The sequence below is a fragment of the Aquarana catesbeiana genome, linkage group LG02, assembly GCF_042186555.1.
Source record: "Aquarana catesbeiana isolate 2022-GZ linkage group LG02, ASM4218655v1, whole genome shotgun sequence".
Classification (NCBI taxonomy): domain Eukaryota; kingdom Metazoa; phylum Chordata; class Amphibia; order Anura; family Ranidae; genus Aquarana; species Aquarana catesbeiana.
In genome coordinates, this window is record NC_133325.1 from 262906671 (window position 1) to 262924852 (window position 18182).

The 18182-nt window shown below is 40.4% G+C and overlaps 1 protein-coding gene across 1 annotated transcript in view; it reads left to right on the top strand.

Annotated features, from left to right (window-relative positions):
• GPC6 (glypican 6) overlaps window positions 1–18182 on the top strand; it is a 1118958-nt gene that overhangs the window by 492153 nt on the left and 608623 nt on the right. Inside the window, exon 3 of the mRNA XM_073614370.1 lies at window positions 9238–9629. Within this exon, the coding sequence (XP_073470471.1) occupies window positions 9238–9629 (392 nt within the window). The remainder of the gene's footprint in view (window positions 1–9237; window positions 9630–18182) is intronic.

Below are 18182 nucleotides of genomic sequence, written 5' to 3' on the forward strand. Positions count from 1 at the left end.
TCACTATGTTGGGGGCAACAGTGATATTTAAAGCCAAGGATTTGGACATATTAACCTTTAAGCCGGAGAGTTTGCTAAATGAGTTCAGGACCCCATAAATGTTCGGAGTGGTTATTAGAGGGGAGGTAATATATAGCAAGAGATCATCCGCATAAAGTGCGCATTTGTGTTCCTGGTCCCCGCATGTCACCCCCTTGATATCAGGGTTTGTTTTAATTGCTATGGCCAATGATTCAATGGCCATCGCATAGAGAAGGGGCGAAAGGGGACAGCCCTGCCTAGTGCCCCTCCCGATTGGAAAGGAGGTCGAATATCTTCCTATCAACCGCACTTGGGCAGAGGGATTAGAGTACATAGAATCGATTATATTTAGGAAATGGGGCCTGAAGTTCCATCTTCTAAGGGTTTCGGAAAGGTAGTTCCATTCAATTGAATCGAACGCCTTGTGAAGGTCAATAGAGAGAATAAAACCTGATTGGGGGCACCTCCATCCCAGCTTGATTTAAGGAGGGAGATAACATCTATTGTCCTTCTAATCTGATCTGGGCCTTGCCTCCCAGGTATGAACCCTACCTGGTCATTATGTATGTATGAGGGGATAAAACTGGCTATTTTATTTGCTAGGATCTTGGTCATAATCTTTATGTCGTTGTTAATTAAGGAGATAGGCCTATAGTTTCCCACTTCACTCGGGTCCTTCCCTGGCTTGGGAATTACCGAAATATACGCTGCATTAAGGTCAGTTCCTAAAGGATGTCCTTCCCTAAGAAAGTTAAAAAACTTTGTGAGATGTGGGGCTAACGTTTCCCCAAATCAGGACCAGGGGAGGAGCCAAGCTTCAAGGAGTTAATAGTGTCCAGAACCTCTGTGACTGAGAAGGGGCTTATGTTCTGAAGATAATGAAGGCAATGGCAATGGCAGGGAGTCGAAAAAGTCTCCCCGTGATTGTCCGGATTGTTGGCTTTGCGGTCTGTAAAGTTCCGCATAAGATTGTTGGAATGCTTCCATAATCTTGCTGGGATTCTGGGTCAGGTCGCCTGAGTTCAATTTAATTTTGGGAAATACCAGTTGGCGAGGTTTAGGAGTAAGTTTTACCGCCAATTTCGCCCCTATCTTATCTTTCTGGGAGTAAAAACGTGCCCCTGTCCACCTGAGGTGCCTTTCCGCTGCTGTCGTTAAGTGCAGATTGAGAAGAGCTCGGGCCCTATCCAGCTGAGTCAGGGACTCCGCATTGGGATTAAGCTTGTGTGCTTTTGCGAGAGCACGAAAGTTCGCAGTCAATTTGATCGTATCGATTTTGTGTTCTGCTTTCAGTGAAGCTGTTAATTGCATTAGTTTCCCCCTGATCACCGCTTTATGAGCAGCCCAGACTGTGGACGGTGTAATGTCCATCGTGGAGTTTAAATTAAAGTATTCTTTAATGGATTTCTCTATGATAGTGGCCTGTATGGGATCGTTCAGGATGGATTCCTGAAGGCGCCAATGGTTGCATTCTCTATGACCTGAATTTCTATGGGTGGATAGAGTCACCATTGAGTGGTCCGATAGCGGAGAGTCCACAATCCGTGACCGCACGATCAAAGGGATTGTAGAGGCATGTATAAAGATGTGGTCTATCCTGGCGTAGGAATTATGGGGTGCTGAGAAGTGTGAATAATCCTTAGAGCGAGGGTTAGATTCCCTCCAGGCATCTACCAATCCCGTCTCATGCAACAACTTAGCTACTTTAATGCTTTGTCTAGTAGGGCGTTTGGGTTTCGTTAGTCCATCTCCTGACTTATCCAGGGAGAAGTCAAAAGCTAAAGGTTGTGAGGTTGAGAGAGATTGATATGTTTAGCGAAACTTATAGCCACCCCTTTAGTTTTGTTGGGTGCAGATGAAATGAAAAACTGGGGGAAGTTACGATGGAGGAATGTAGGTTTGTATGATATGGGGAAATGGGTCTCCTGTAGGAAGAGAATATCCGTGTGCATTGAATGATAGATTTGAAAGTTTCCTCCTCTTGATAGGGGAGTTCAATCCCTGAGTATTGTGTGAAACAAAGTTAAGTGTTGGATGAGCCTTGGGGAGATCAGTCATAAATTGAGTGTGATGGGGCTTTGCTTATGAGAGAGGTCTTACCTGTATTTGTGAGAGGACTTGTCTTGTGGATCACTTGTAGTAAGCTCGTCTGGAGCATCAGACCTGGGAGGAGAAGCCATAAGCGAGTGCAGAACCTGGGAGCGCTCAAGTAGGAGGAAGGGAGAGGAGAAAGGTGAGAGAAAGTAATAGAGGGAATAGATATGTCACTAAAAATTGATCCGCATAACTGTCATACATGTAACATGAGCTGAACATAGCAAAATAGGGGTCTCCAGACCCCTCCCCAACCCCCGGGTAGGATGGGCTGCCCATTCCCTACCCTTTCACCTGAGAGGGCTGGTAATCCACCAAAGGGATAACCGAACAAGAAACCAAACGCACGATCTGTGCGTCTGATTTCAACTGGAGGTGCACTAAATCCACCACGGCCCCGCCACCTCTAGAAACATATATCTAGTAAACTTAATACATTCTAACACTGCTTCAACAAAACATAATAGGAAAATAAGGAGAGAAATAAATCAGAGCAACCCTATCAACTAATGGTTATGTATAAAATAGGATTGTACTGTCCCCACCAGACCTAGGGGCTGCAATGGCATGGCAAGATGTATCCAGTAGTTAGGGTCCGCAGGACTAGTCGGACCTTACAAGGTGATCAAAATATTGAAAATATAGAGGCTGAATTATAGTAAGTGCAACTTTGGGATCTGCCAGTAAGGGGGGGAACAATAAGCAATAGAATCTATATGGACCTAGCTGGTCTGAATGAAGTCCAGATACCGATATATAAAATAACTTTAAATGAAAATAAGAGACCTCCTCCCGATTCCGCCACAATCCTGCGATTTTGCAGGGTCTGCTGTTGTTGCGCCCATGAAATCTGAGATGGGAGTAGTGGAAGTCACTGTAAAGGAGAAGAATGAGCTCCTTCTGTCATATGGCAACTTTGCCGAGGGCATAAAAAAAAGGGAAAGGAAGGGTAAATGTCCCGGAAGGGTCACGGTTGAACCGGTAAGTCCACCAGGGTGCACTGAAATAAGTTCTGGATCCAAATGGAAGGGAACCCATCACGGGGGAAGATTTTCCTTTGAGCGTTTGGAGCTCTGTTTAAGCCAGGTGGGTTGCAGCGGACTTGCTGGTGGGGGTCTTTTTGTGGATGAGGAGAAGTTCCTGCTGTGCTGAGAGGAAGAAGGGTCCTGGGGGATCAAACCCAATTGCAGTAGCAGCCGTTCCCCTTCTGCGAATGAGGAAAAGCCAAAATTTTTGTTCCTATAGGAAAAGTTTAAACGAAGGGGGAAGGACCAACGATATGAGATCTCCTTGTCAAGCAGAAGTTGGAGTAACAGTTTGAGAGAGCGTCTTTTTTGTACAGTATATGGTGATAAGTCTGCAAAGATCTGGATCCTGTGTCCCAATAATTTGAGATTTTCTGAGCCCCTAGATCTTCTCATCACCTCTTCCTTTATGGAGTAGAAATGGGGTTTCACAATAATGTCTCTGGGGAGACCATCTGAACGGGGGGGTTGTAGGGCTCTGTGAGCTCTATCCAGCTCCTATTGTTGTTCCGTGATATCTGGTATGAGGTTTCGCATAAGGGTCTTTACTACAGCATGTACATCTTTTTCAGATTCAGGGAGTCCTCGAACGTGAAAGTTATAGCGTCTTGACCTGTTTTCGAGGTCATCGATTTTGGCAAATGCTGTTTCCAGCTGATCTTGCAGATCTTGAATCCTTCCTGAATTTTGATTAATACGGGAAACTGCTTGGTCAGCTTTCTTCTCAATTATGTCCATCCTCATCCCTATTTGCTGCAAGTCAGCATGGATGGATGAGGTAATGTGTGCTGCATTTTGAGCCAGGCTCTTAGAGAGAAGCTGGGAGAAGGCCTCCATCATGGAGGGAAAGTCTGATGGTATAGGTACTTCAGAGTGGGCTTCTGTATCTGATAGCAACATTCCTGTGTGAGGATCTAGCATTGGTGTTGAGGGAAGGCCCAGTCCCATCCTGCCCAAGAGGGACTCTGTGGAAGCGGGGGATGCAGCCAGGGGCAGTGGTGGGAAGTCCTCACCTGGGGTCTGTGGTGGCTGTGTAGGCTGTGAGTCCTGTTCCCCCCTTGATAGCTCCATTTCCTCCTGTATGTGCGGGCCTCGTGGAGCCGCCGCCATTTTGGCGTAGCTGAGCGGAGGGCCCGCCGCTGTCATCTGGCTCGCCAGGTTCCGACGAACGGTCGCCGTTGTCAGGGCTATGTTCTTGGGGGATTCCCCCACTCGTACGGTCCGGTGTGCTCTGTGGGTTGCTCCGAACGCTCCCGTGGTTATCGTGGGGCCGCGGTGGAGCAGAGCTCTAATAGCCTGCGGCCATCTTAGGTGCTGCTGTGCATACGCCTCAGCCGATTTACATTTTATGTGCATCCACTCCTGAGGAAGTGAGGAGTGGCTCATGAAACACATCATGTTTTTAAGATGCCTTTTTCCAATCATCTATTGACATTTGAAACTTTTTAATCATGTACTGTACATTGGAACCATTATAAATTGGCTTGATATTATTTTACCTGTGTTTGATGTAATATGATAATAATTGTATCAAATTCTCAATAAATGTATCAACTATGTTTTAGCTTGTATTCCATGCGTCTTACACCTTATTTAAAGTCCCATGCCAAAACTTTTTTTAATATATGTATGGCCCTGAAGCTAGGTCTGTTCTGGAATTTTAAGGATTTGATTGCTGATTTCACTTCTGTAAGGAAGTCTCAAGAAGATGTACTAGGTTATCAGGGATGTGAAGGAGAGGAAGTTTGGATTGGAATTTTTCAGTCACCTCAGGTTTGGGAGGGGGTCTGATAATTTGTCAAGAGGTTTGTGAAACACTTTTCTAAATATATAATGAGTATTTTAATGGGGTAGCTCAAGAATTCAGTTTTATTTCTTTTTAGATGAATAGGTCTGCATAGATCTACACAACCAGTTTGCTAAGAGCGTGTGCAGTTTATTACAATATATGTGGAAACCATATATTGTTTTTCAACTTGAGAAGCCAACAGAGATTCAACTTGCTTCTTCTTTCAGGCAGTTTAAGGAGAGCTTGAAGGGAAGGATTTTTATTGATCTAGCAAATAAGCATGTTTTTTTTCCATTTGTGTAATATTTTCTGCTTATTGCTTTTTAATTTGGTGGCCATTTGAGTCAATCTCCCTTTTAATAACCGTTTTATGTGTACACCAAACCGTTTCGGATGTAATATCTGGGGAGGTATGCAGTGTAAAGTATTTATTCAAAGATTCTGAAACTTTCTAGTGTATGTCAGGGCTACTCAACAGAGAGTCATTTAGACACCATCTACCATTCTACAGTTTACCATGGAGTGCTGTTTAGAATAAAAGGATAGTGCTATAATCTTACCACCAGATGGCAAAATTTCACAGGACTGCAACTGAGGTATTGCTTGTGTGGTGAGGAAAAACCTGGTCTATTCTAAAGAACACATGGTGTGGGTGAGAAGAATAAATGCAGTCTTGCCTGCTCTGGGTTCAGCTCTCTCCAGGCATCTACCAAAGAGTATTGGGAAAGAAGTGTACATAATGTCCGGGAAAAAAGACAAGAGCATAGACGAGGAGGGGCACCCATAAGTCTTGTTTCTTTGTCCAAAAGGGATGCTAAATGAATATTGGAGTCTCCAGTTACAGTAGATGTCCCTTGTGTAAGATCCTGAACAAGTGTGTAAAGAAGGGCAGCTGTTTGTTTTTTGGGCCATAGCATGTGATTATTATCACTTGTGCATTGTTAAGTTGTCTTTCTTCCGGGTCAGAGATTAAGTGTTCTAAGGTGAAGGGGATACTTGTTTTAAAGCCAATGAGCACTCTTTTTGTTTAGTAGATGCATTAGCTATATAAATGACAGGATAGGAAACATGAAAATATCTAGGACAGGAGAAGCTAGAGAAATGGGTTTCCTGTACACAAATGATGATGGCATGTAGGGATATAAAATGATGAAAGGCCTTCACGCTTTTATTGGGAGAGTTCAAACCTTGTATATTAAGAGCTAAGTATCCCAGTTTATGATTTTTCATTTGTATAAGTGTGAAACAATAAGAGCCCTTGTAGATATGTGTCCATCTCAGTTGGAAGGGGAAAAGGGGAGGGGGAGGTTGGGGTAAAAAAGTAGATATAAGCCAAATAGAGGAAAGTTGAGGAAATAAAGTGAAGTAGGTAAGAAGAGCAGAAAATAGCAATTTAAAGTAAAACTGCTGAAAAATGCTAAAATCTTAATTAGCGGGTGGGGGGTGGAAATCTTATGTGCTGCCTGTTTTTCAAGCAGAAGAAACATTTTTACAAAACCTCTCCAATTATCTTATTCTGTAAGGGTCTATTTTAAAACCAGAAGTTGATCTGCTCTCTGCTAGACAATTCATCATTACTCCACACGGTGGCTTGTATTTTACGTCTCATTTAATATAAGCTCTTGTGGTGTCCCATAAAGTTCTCTCTGCTAAACACTTAAGAGAGAATGTCGTGGTTCAAGAAGAGTTCAGTCACATGATATTCAAAGGTCTCGTGAATGAGCTCTCTACCTTCTGAGTATTTTTTTCATTCATTGAATGGCACTCCACTTTCCTTGGAGTGTGAACCAAGTGAAGCTCAATACACATCTTAAAAGCAAAACACTGTGCTTCATAAATGTGCTATGCTTTTTATGAGCAGCTCTATGCCTGGGGTACGGCCCTTAGTGCTGTTTTATAAATGAAGCCTCAAGTCCTATGGGAAATGTCTAAGGCAACAAGGCAGTTCCAGGGTAAAAGGAAGAAATGGCTTTTACTAAGAAAAGTCATTAAGTTGTAGAAGTTCCTTTTTATGCCTTTGTCTGCAATAAAACAAAGTAAGAAAGCAATGAGATCTGATTAATAAACATAATTTCATAGTATTTGCCATTCATTATTTTAATGGATATTTAATTGTCTTTGATTTGTGACATCTGAAAAAACATCTGTAATATTTTCATAACTAAAATTTAAATATAAAGGGTGTGTGAGGAAATTTAAATTAATTTAAAGTGTAATGTAAACCCTGACATATACCCAGTGAAGTGAACAGCCTCAGATGATACACAGGAATGAAACATATCTCCCTACATAAGTTTTACATGTACTGTATATCTGCTGTCTTCAGCTTTATATACTGTTTAGAAAGTTCAGCTCGTGTTAGGAGATTTTCTCTTTCTGTTCAACACTGCAGTGAAACCTGGGCATACAGCCAAGACAGCGGATTGGAGGAAAGGCACACACCCCCTCTCCTCATAGGTAGAGACTTTCAGAGCTGATTATTGAATAGTTCAGGACTCTGCTAATCTATTTATTGCAGACTCCCCAACACAAAACTCTGCTTGCTGTTATCATATGTGACGGAGAACTTGCCAGGAGTTATCAAGCTGATAACAAGAATGGAACAGGAGACAGCTATTGGATATAGGGCTTTGAAGAGAGATAAGAAAACACTGCAGATATATGCCCAGCTCAAATTTCTAGAATCAGGTTTACATCCACTTTAAGACTTGAAAGTAAAAGACAGAAATGGTCAATGTCAAATAAAAATGCAATGTACAGTGCATCTGGAAAGTATTCACAGCGCTTCACTTTTTCCACATTTTGTTATGTTACAGCCTTATTTCAAAATGGATTACATTCATTATTTTTTCTCAGAATTATACAAACAATATCCCAAAATGACAATGTGAAAGAAGTTTTTTGAAATCTTTGCAAATTCATTAAAAATAAAAAAATTAAAGATCACATGTGAGAAGTATTCACAGCCCTTGCCATGACACTCAATTGTGCTCAGGTGCATCTGGTTTCCACCGATCATCTTTAAGATATTTCTACAGCTTGATTGGAATCCACCTGTGGTAAATTCAGTGGATTGGACATGATTTGAAAAGTCACACACCTGTCTATATAAGGTCCCACAGTTAACATTGCATGTCAGAGCACAAACCAAGCCATCAAGTTCAAGGAATTGTCCGTTGAGAGGTCATGCAAAGAAGAATGGGAGAAACTGCCCAAAAATAGGTGTGCCAAGCTTGTAGCATCATACTCAAAATGACTTAAAGGGGTTGTAAACCTTTGATGTTTTTCACCTTAATGCATTCTATGCATTAAAGTGAAAACCCTTCTGTAGTGCAGCAGCCCCCCTGAGCCCCCCTTTTACTTACCTGAGCCCGGTCTGTCCAGCGATAAGAATGAGCACACAGGCTCCAGTGGGTGTCTTGGGTCCTCATTAGATAAATTGATAGCAGCAGGAACAATTAGCTCCTGCTGCTGTCAATCAAATCCAATGATGCAGGAGCCAGGGGTGGGGCCGAGTTCTACTGTCTGTGTCAATGGACGCAGCAGCAGGACACAGGAGAGCGCCCACACGAGTTCCCCGATGGAGAGCGGATCTCCAACAGGGCACTCGAGAAAAAGGAGGAGCCAGGAGTGCCTCTGAGGGACCCCAGAAGAGGAGGATCAGAGCCACTGTGCAAAACCAACTGCACAGAGGAGGTAAGTATGACTTTTTTTTTTAAACAAATCTTTACATATCCTTTGAGGATGTAAGTACAAACAAAGACTAAATACTTATGTAATTTTTTTGTTTTTTATTTTTAATAAATTTTGAAAGGATTTCAAACAAACTTCTTTCACTTTGTCATTATGGGGTATTGTTTGCAGAATTTGAAGGAAAATAATGAATTTAATCCATTTTGGAGTAAGGCTGTAACATAACAAAATGTGGAAAAAGTGTAGCGCTTTGAATACTTTTCAAATGCACTGTACATTTATTTTTTAATTCACCAAATTTAACAGTGCTGAAGTAATTTCCAATAGTTTTATTCATACTTAAATTGGTATTATATATTTTTATAAATGGCAAATCATGTGTGCCGATAAGTACATAGCTAAAGGAGTTTGCCGTGATATTTAGCTAAAAGTCATACACTAAAGATCTTGTGTATCTAACGTTTTTGTAATCATACTAGCAAATTTTTGCTTGAAGGTGATTGGTTGCTATGTGATACTTTCGTAATGAATCTTATAACCTAACCTTACATTTATTTAAACTATTCTGCCATGTTTTTCCCTTAAACTTTTTAATGTTTCTTTTTCTCTGTCTAGAACTTTTCAAATTGCTTCTAGAAAATGCACAGAGATCCCTAAATGAAATATTTGTAAGGACATATGGACTTTTGTACACGCAGAATTCAGAGGTATTCCAGGATTTATTCATGGAGCTTAAACGCTACTACACAGGAGGAAATGTCAATTTGGAAGAAATGCTAAATGATTTTTGGGCCCGTCTTTTGGAACGTATGTTTCAGCTCATAAATCCTCAATATCATTTCTCAGAAGAATATCTTGAATGTGTAAGCAAATACATTGACCAGTTGAAACCATTTGGAGAAGTACCAAGGAAGCTAAAAGCCCAAGTGACTAAAGCTTTTGTTGCAGCTCGAACTTTTGTCCAAGGTCTTGCTGTAGGCCGAGAGGTTATCAACAGGGTATCAAAGGTAATAACAAAGTCATTTTTTAAATGTCATTATACTGCATTGTTTTTTTTAATGCTTGACTTGTTTTTCATAAAGTGTATTTCTAGCCAAGCTTGTTTTGTCTTCTTGTTTTGAAATAAGTGTGAAATCTTTATAACCCCTGTCAGTTTTTTATTGCTACTCAAGGCTTACCTAGCCAGGCCTTACACTGCAAAAATAACACAACACTGGTATCCCTGTTTGTGTTGCTGTTAGGGGTTTTCCCTCAATTCCTGTCTGGTGAAAAAAATTGAGACTGGGAGAGGAAAAAAGGGGAATCTTTCAAACTGAGCCTTGGATAGCAGTAATGTTTTCTGCAACTGGTGTTGCCAGTTTTCTATATTTTACCTCTTAGAAGGAATGTCTTTGTTTCCAGTTCAAAATCTGCATTTCCCATATCAGATTCAGATCAACATATAGGCCCCGATCAGAAAATTGAAGAATTATAATTTTATTTACTTTCATACCCAGAGCATCTCTACACAAAATCAAGCTATTTTAAAATACAATATCAGTTCTATGTTCATTGTTTCTTTTATTTACATTTGTCTTATTTTTCATTTTGAATGTTCTCTGCTATTTTTAGAAATTACAAAGCTTATTAAATGTCAAACCATACTTTTACCTGATGCATGATATATATAATTCAAAACAATGCCCAAGGAGGAAAAAAAAGCGTGTGTATGTATATGTGTGTGTATATATGTGTGTGTGTGTATATATGTGTATGTTCAGTGAGGACGGAAAGTATTCAGACCCCCTGAAATTTTTCACTCTTTTATATTGCAGCTATTTGCTAAAATCATTTAAGTTCATTTCTTCCTCATTAATATACACACAGCACCCCATATTGACAGTATTCAGATCCTTTGCTGTGACACTCATATATTTAACTCAGGTGCTGTCCATTTCTTCTGATCATCCTTGAGATGGTTCTACACCTTCATTTGAGTCCAGCTGTGTTTGATTATACTGATTCGACTTGATTAGGAAAGCCACATACCTGTCTATATAAGACCTTACAGCTCACAGTGCATGTCAGAGCAAATGAGAATCATGAGGTCAAAGGAACTGCCTGAAGAGCTCAGAGACAGAATTGTGGCAAGGCACAGATCTGGCCAAGGTTATAAAAAAATTTCTGCTGCACTTAAGGTTCCTAAGAAGACAGTGGCCGCCATAATCCTTAAATGGAAGACGTTTGGGATGACAAGAACCCGTCCTAGAGCTGGCCGTCCAGCCAAACTGAGCTATCGGGGGAGAAGAGCCTTGGTGAGAGAGGTAAAGAAGAATCCAAAGATCACTGTGGCTGAGCTCCAGAGATGCAGTCGAGAGATGGGAGAAAGTTGTAGAAAGTCAACCATCACTGCAACCCTCCACCAGTCAGGGCTTTATGGCAGAGTGGCCCGACAGAAGCCTCTCCTCAGTGCAAGACACACGAAAGCCTGCATGGAGTCTACTAAAAAACACCCGAAGGACTCCAAGATGAGTGAGAAAGGTGAGAAATAAGATTTTCTGGTCTGATGAGACCAAGATAGAACTTTTGGTCTTAATTATAAGCTGTATGTGTGGAGAAAACCAGGCACTGCTCATCCCCTGTCCAATACAGTCCCAACAGTGAAGCATGGTGGTGGCAGCATCATGCTGTGGGGGTGTTTTTCAGCTGCAGGGACAGGACGACTGGTTGCAATCGAGGGAAAGATGAATGCGGCCAAGTACAGGGATATCCTGGACGAAAACCTTCTCCAGAGTGCTCAGGACCTCAGACTGGGCTGAAGGTTTACCTTCCAACAAGACAATGACCCTAAGCACGCAGCTAAAATAACGAAGGAGTGGCTTCACAACAACTCAGTGACTGTTCTTGAATGGCCCAGCCAGAGCCCTGACTTAAACCCAATTGAGCATTTCTGGAGAGACCTAAACATGGCTGTCCACCAACGTTTACCATCTAACCTGACAGAACTGGAGAGGATCTTCAAGGAGGAGTGGCAGAGGATCCCCAAATCCAGGTATGAAAAACTTGTTGCATCTTTCCCAAAAAGACTCACGGTTGTATTAGATCAAAAGGGTGCTTCTACTAAATACTGAGCAAAGGGTCTGAATACTTAGGACCATGTGATATTTCAGTTTTTCTTTTTTAATAAATCTGCAAAAATGTCAACAATTCTGTGTTCTTCTGTCAATATGGGGTGCTGTGTGTACATTAATGAGGTAAAAAAATGAACTTAAATTATTTTAGCAAATTACTGCAATATAACAAAGAGTGAAAAATTTAAGGGGGTCTGAATACTTTCTGTCCCCACTGTATATATGTGTGTGTATATGTGTTTGTGTGTGTGTATGTATATATGTGTGTATATATATACACGCAACACCTGTTTGAAGGAAGTTTAATCAAAATAGAAGGCAAGTGATAAGTGTGGTTGCTACACAGTAACAAAATAATTAGTTTACCTGCCCTTGTACATTGACTTAGGTATGTGTAATCTTATTACAAGTCCAGTTACGCTTCGATTGAGTTAAAATGGAAAAATGGTGTCCATAAGATAACATCTCTCAATTCATTGAATAATTCACTTAAATTAAGCTATTTTCTTGTTCTTTTCTGTATTTACTTTTTTTCGGAAGAGCTTGTAACAGTAAAAAATAGACTGCTGGATTTAAATTGTCCTCTTTTAACTTTGGTTTCCAGATCTTAACTGCTTTAAAGAAGGCCACAACATGAGAAATTCACTGTGTTCTGCCAAATGTATTTTAAAGGAATTACAACTAGAAAACATGTTTACTAAGAGTCAAAGAGACCTTCCTTGAACCAGTAAATGCAATGTTTGAATGCTTCATGGCAGAGCTTTAGTGGATGATTTACTAACAAAGTAATTTTATGTTATCACAGCAAACTTTTATTTGTTTTTAAGATTAACCTATACTCTAAATCTGTCAGAGCTTTAATGCAAATAGTGTTCCACTAAGCAGCAAAATTGTATTAACCAAATGTTGTGGTGAGCTGGATTTAAATGGTAATATCCATCGCATATCGGGGACTTTTTATGTGATGAAATGGCTATGGTTTCTATAGGCTGCTTGGGTGTCCATTCACACTCTGTTGTGGTAGAGAGCAATATATGTTAATGCGTGGGATTGTGCATTGTGGTGTCATTCTTTTTAAATGGCGTCCCAATGCTCATATATAGTATGAAAAAATGCTCCAGCACTATTGAGAAAAGTTAAAACTCTTTCAGGTGCATTACGTTTGCATTGGAGATCAGTTTGAGACCTATCTGAGATCATTCCCAGTTTTAGCGCGGGTGCAACCGTATGTGTTTCTGACCTTTATTTGACTTTATTCTGACGTACAGTTTGTTATCCGGAATTTATATCTTTGATATTTAATATTTCTCTGACATGATTTTGTAAATGAGAGTTCTTAACCTTGAGTTAAAGCTTCAACACAACAACAGAAATGTATTGGTAAATAGCTGAAGGTATAAAGCTAACAACCAGCAATCTATCTAGTTGGAGAAAAAGGAAAAATGTAAACAAAGAAATTATAAAACATACTATAAAATCATATTGATACGCAAACAGCGAGACTGACAACACATAAGACGAGTATGTATACATGAAAGTGCCAAACAGATGTCCGATATTTACCAGCTGTGTAGCATGGGGGCCCTGTGATGATCTCTTTCTGTCTCTATCCAAGACCTAACCTAATATGGATCTATTGCTCATTGACTTGTATGGGGCCATCCCGATTGGTGGGCCTATCTATTCAATTAATTGAAGTCTAACTCATCTCATCCAGGATTGGATCATTTCCCCATCCCCCATTCCCCCTGTAGTCTTTTCCCCATCCCCTTTTTGGAGGGAAATGAGATTGTAAGTTTTTGACCTGTTTGCAGGGAAATTATGCATTCCAGGACAAATGGTCAACCCCTTGCATATCTAAAGAGGGGTCTTTTAAAGTGGATACAGTGAAAAACAAAAGATTTAAATGGCCTGGTCTGGACAATTACCTTGCCCCGTATAGTCTGAGATAAAATAATGAATCTAATTGTTGTCCCTTCTGGCATACAATTTTAGGACTGGTAAATAATAGAGCATTCCCTGTGGCACCCACATGTACTGTACATCAAAACATTCCTACACTTCAAAGTTATCCAGTAAATTAATCAAGCTTATCCCTCAACCTGAATCCTTGTTTCTAAATACATTTATACACATATATTTATATACCACTAAACTTGTAACTTCTTTAAACTACAGTTATACAAATATCTATTTGCATTCTCTAATGGAGATTACACATAGACCCCTCATATGGCAACACAGTTGACTTCTTACTGACCTTCATTCGACCTCCTTCTGACCTCCATTTTACTTTCCTTCTTAGCTTTGGGTTCCTGGTGAACTGGGCCGACTTCTCAGTTCTATAGAAGGGATGGACTATACCTAAATGAGGAGGGTGCACATCTGCTGGGAGTGAATATGGTTGAAAAGTTAAAGGGGCTTTTAAACTAGGCGATGGGGGGGAGGGCCCAGAGGTAGAGATAGTCAGCATGGAACATATTCCAGAGGGTAGTATTGGGGGCATTTGTGGTAGGTTGACTAAAGCACATAAACACGAGGTAAGTATAATAACAAGTGCTGTTTGCAACCAGGACTTTGGACACCCAATAAGAAGACAGTCTGCGACCGGTCTAAACTACATGGCATGTTTACCAATGCCAGGAGCCTGGCAGACAAGATGGGAGAATTAGAGATACTGTTGTACGAGGAGGATTTCGATTTTGTGGGAATTTCAAAGACTTAATTCAACAGCTCTCATGATTGGCTGGCAACCATTCAAGGGTATTCCCTTTATCGCAGGGATAGAGAGGGTAAAAAAGGGGGAGGGTATCCCTGTGTATCAAGAATAACGTACAAGTGAATGTGAGAGATGACATCACTAAGGGAGCAAGGGAGGAGGTGGAATCCTTGTGTAGAGCTGCAAAGTGAGGAAACTAAGGGAAAAGTAATACTGGTCGTATGCTATAGGCTCCCTAACCTGGGGTAGGAGGGGGAGATGGACCTCCTATCACAATTTGGATTAGCGGCAAGGCTGGGGAGTGTCATCATAATGGGGGATTTTAATTATCACATTGCGCATTTGTCTAAGGCTCGCCAGTTCCTAAATGTCTTGCAGGACATGGGTCAGATAGTAGACACGCCAACTAGAAACAAAGCGTTACTAGACCTACTGATTACCATCAATACAGACCTAATCACGGTTGTGGAAATACGGGGCAATTTAGGAAACAGCGATCACAAGTCAATTAGCTTCAGTATAAATCAAACAAATGGGAAACATAAGGGGAATACAAAGACACTGAATTTCAAAAGAGCCAACTTCCCTAAACTACGAACCTCGCTAGAAGATATTAATTGGCATAAAATCTTAGGAACAAAGAACACTGAGGAGAGATGGGTTTGCTTTAAGAGCATATTAAATAAATGCATCCCATTGGGAAATAAATTTAAAAGAGCGAACAAAAGTCCTGGGTGGCTTAACTCCAATGTAAAAATGCATATAAGAGCAAAGGAGAAGGCCTTAAAAAATACAAGGCGGAGGGCTCATCATCAGCATTCAAACTTTACAAAGAATGCAACAAGAAATATAAGGGTGCAATTAGGGCGGCTAAGATAGAACATGAAAGACACATAGTGGAGGAGAGCAATAAAAATCCCAAGAAATTATTTAAGTATATAAACAGTAAAAGAGGGAGGACAGACCATATTTGCCCCATAAAGAATGAGGAATTGAATCTGGATACAAAGGATGGTGAGATGGCGAAGGTATTGAATTTATTCTTCTCCTTAGTCTTCACAAGGGAATCGGGGGGCTTCAGAAACCAAAACTGCAGTGTTTTTCCTCATGGCACATCACAGGAAGCACCCTCATGGCTAACAGAGGACTTGAAAAACTTAACATTAATAAGTCACCTGGACCAGATGGCTTGCACCCGAGGGTCCTTGGAGAACTCAGTCAAGTAATTGCCAGACCATTGTTCCTAATTTTTATTGACAGGGTACTGACTGGAATGGTACCAGCTGATTAGAGAAAAGCCAATGTAGGACCAATATTTAAAATAAGGGCCAGAATACATCCCCAAATTACAGATCAGTTAGCCTAACATCAATAGTATGCAAGCTCTTGGAAGGGATGATAAGGGACTGTATACAAGATTTTAGTAATGAAAATGGTATCATTAGCAGTAATCAGCATGTAATGGAAAAAAAGAAAAAGTAAAAAGTGAATGTCCATATAAAGTGACTGATGTGCTCCAATCCAAAAAGTGCAAAGTGCTCCAGAGTGTTCAAGGTGCGCAAAAACACCCCCCGTGTCCCTACTCACTGGATGGAATGGACCCCTAGCTTTTCAGTCTAGGGGTCACTTCAGGCTTAATAATGGTGGCCAGGGATGACAGCTTGGCATCAAATCATTAGGCAGATCTCATGTGTGTAGATACTCAGCCGAGATATTTAGTACCCAAAAACGAAATGAAAGGAGGGGATTATAGTGAAGTACCGTTTGGCAATAGATTTATTGCGCATACAAAAATGGATACATACAAAAAGCAAGATAAAATCAGGCATTCAACATTAGAGAGCTGTAAACACAAAAACGCTGCTTTTTGCACATCTTGAAACCTCTGGATTCCACTTTTTGGAATCGAGCACATCAGTCACTTTATATGGACATTCACTTTTTATTATTTTTTTTTATTATATTCATTGATTTTGTGTTTGCTAGCACTGTAGTTTTTCTTATTTTGGTTTCCAAGTGAATAGCAGCTGCACTTTTTCATTCCTATATATGCTTATTTGTCACATTTGTCACACTGATAGCGTGAGTTTATATATTTATAATAAGTAATCATTCATGAAGAATCGTTCTTGCCAAACCAATCTATTAACCTTCTATGAGAAGGTGAGTTGCCATCTAGATAAAGGAAGGCCCGTAGACGTGGTGTATCTGGATTTTGCAAAAGCATTTGACACAGTTCCCCATAAACGTTTACTGTACAAAGTAAGGTCCGTTGGCATGGACCGTAGGGTGAGTACATGGACTGAAAACTGGCTACAAGGGCGAGTTCAGAGGGTAGTGATAAATGGGGAGTGATAAAAAAGGCCAGATGGCTAAACGGTGCGCTAGAAATATACTTAAATATAAATTGAATCAAGAAAGAAAAGCAGCCAGCACCGAGTCTACAAAACAAAACTCAAAATCATATAATATAAATTAGTGCAGCGCTAAAATCATTAAATGAGAAAAAATCTCACCAAAAGTAAATGTTGACATAATGAAATGGTGAAAACAAGCTAAAAAACAGAAAACTAATTTGGGGTATTTACTCCAAAAAGAATATTCTGTAATCATGTGATCGCGCTCATTCAGCTGCTTTTTTGTAAGTGCAAGTCTTTTTTGGCACTATATAGTGCCTTGAAAAAGTATTAATTTTCCACATTTTGTCATGTTATAACCAAAAATGTAAATGGATTTTATTAGGATTTTATGTGATAGAACAATACAAAGTGCCACATAATTGTGAAGTGGAAGGAAAATTATAATTTTTTTTCAAAATTCTTTGCAAATAAATATGTAAAAAGTGTGGCGGCCATTTGCATTCAGCCCCCCTTTACTGTGATACCCCTAACAAAATTCTAGTAGAACCAATTACCGTCAGAAGTCACCCAATTAGTAAATAGAGTCCACTGGTATGTAAATTAATGTCAGTATAAATACAGCTGTTCTGTGTAGCCCTCAGAGGTTTGTTAGAGAACCTTATTGGACAAACAGCATCATGAAGGCCAAGGAACACACCAGACAGATCAGAAAAAGTTTAAAGTAGGGTTAGGTTATAAAAAAATCCCAAGCTTTGAACATTTCACGGAGCACTGTTCAAGCCATTATCCGAAAATAGAGTATGGCACAACAGCAAACCTACCAAGACATGGCCGTCCACCTAAACTGACAAACCGGGCAATGAGAGCATTGATCAGAGAAGCAGCCAAGAGGCCAATGGTAACTCTGGAGGAGCTGCAGAGATCCACAGCTCAGGGGGGAGAATCTGTCCATGGAACAACTATTAGTTGTGCACTCCACAAATCTGGTCTTTATGGAAGAATGGCAAAAAGAAAGCCATTGTTGAAAAAAAGCCAAAAGAAGTCCCATTTGCAGTTTGTGTGAAGCCACGTGTGGGCACAGAAAACATGTGGAAGAAGGTGCTCTGGTCAGATGAGACTAAAATTTAACTTTTTGGCATAAAAAGCTAAACACTATGTGTGTCGGAAAACAACACTGCACATCACCCTGAACACATCATCCCCATCGTGAAACATGGTGGTGGCAGCATCATGTTATGGGGATGCTTTTCTTCAGTAGGGGCAGGGAAGCTGGTCAGATTTGATGGGAAGATGGATGGAGCCAAATACAGGGCAATCTTAGCAGAAAACCGGTTAGAGTCTGCAAAAGACTTGAGACTGGAGCGGAGGTTC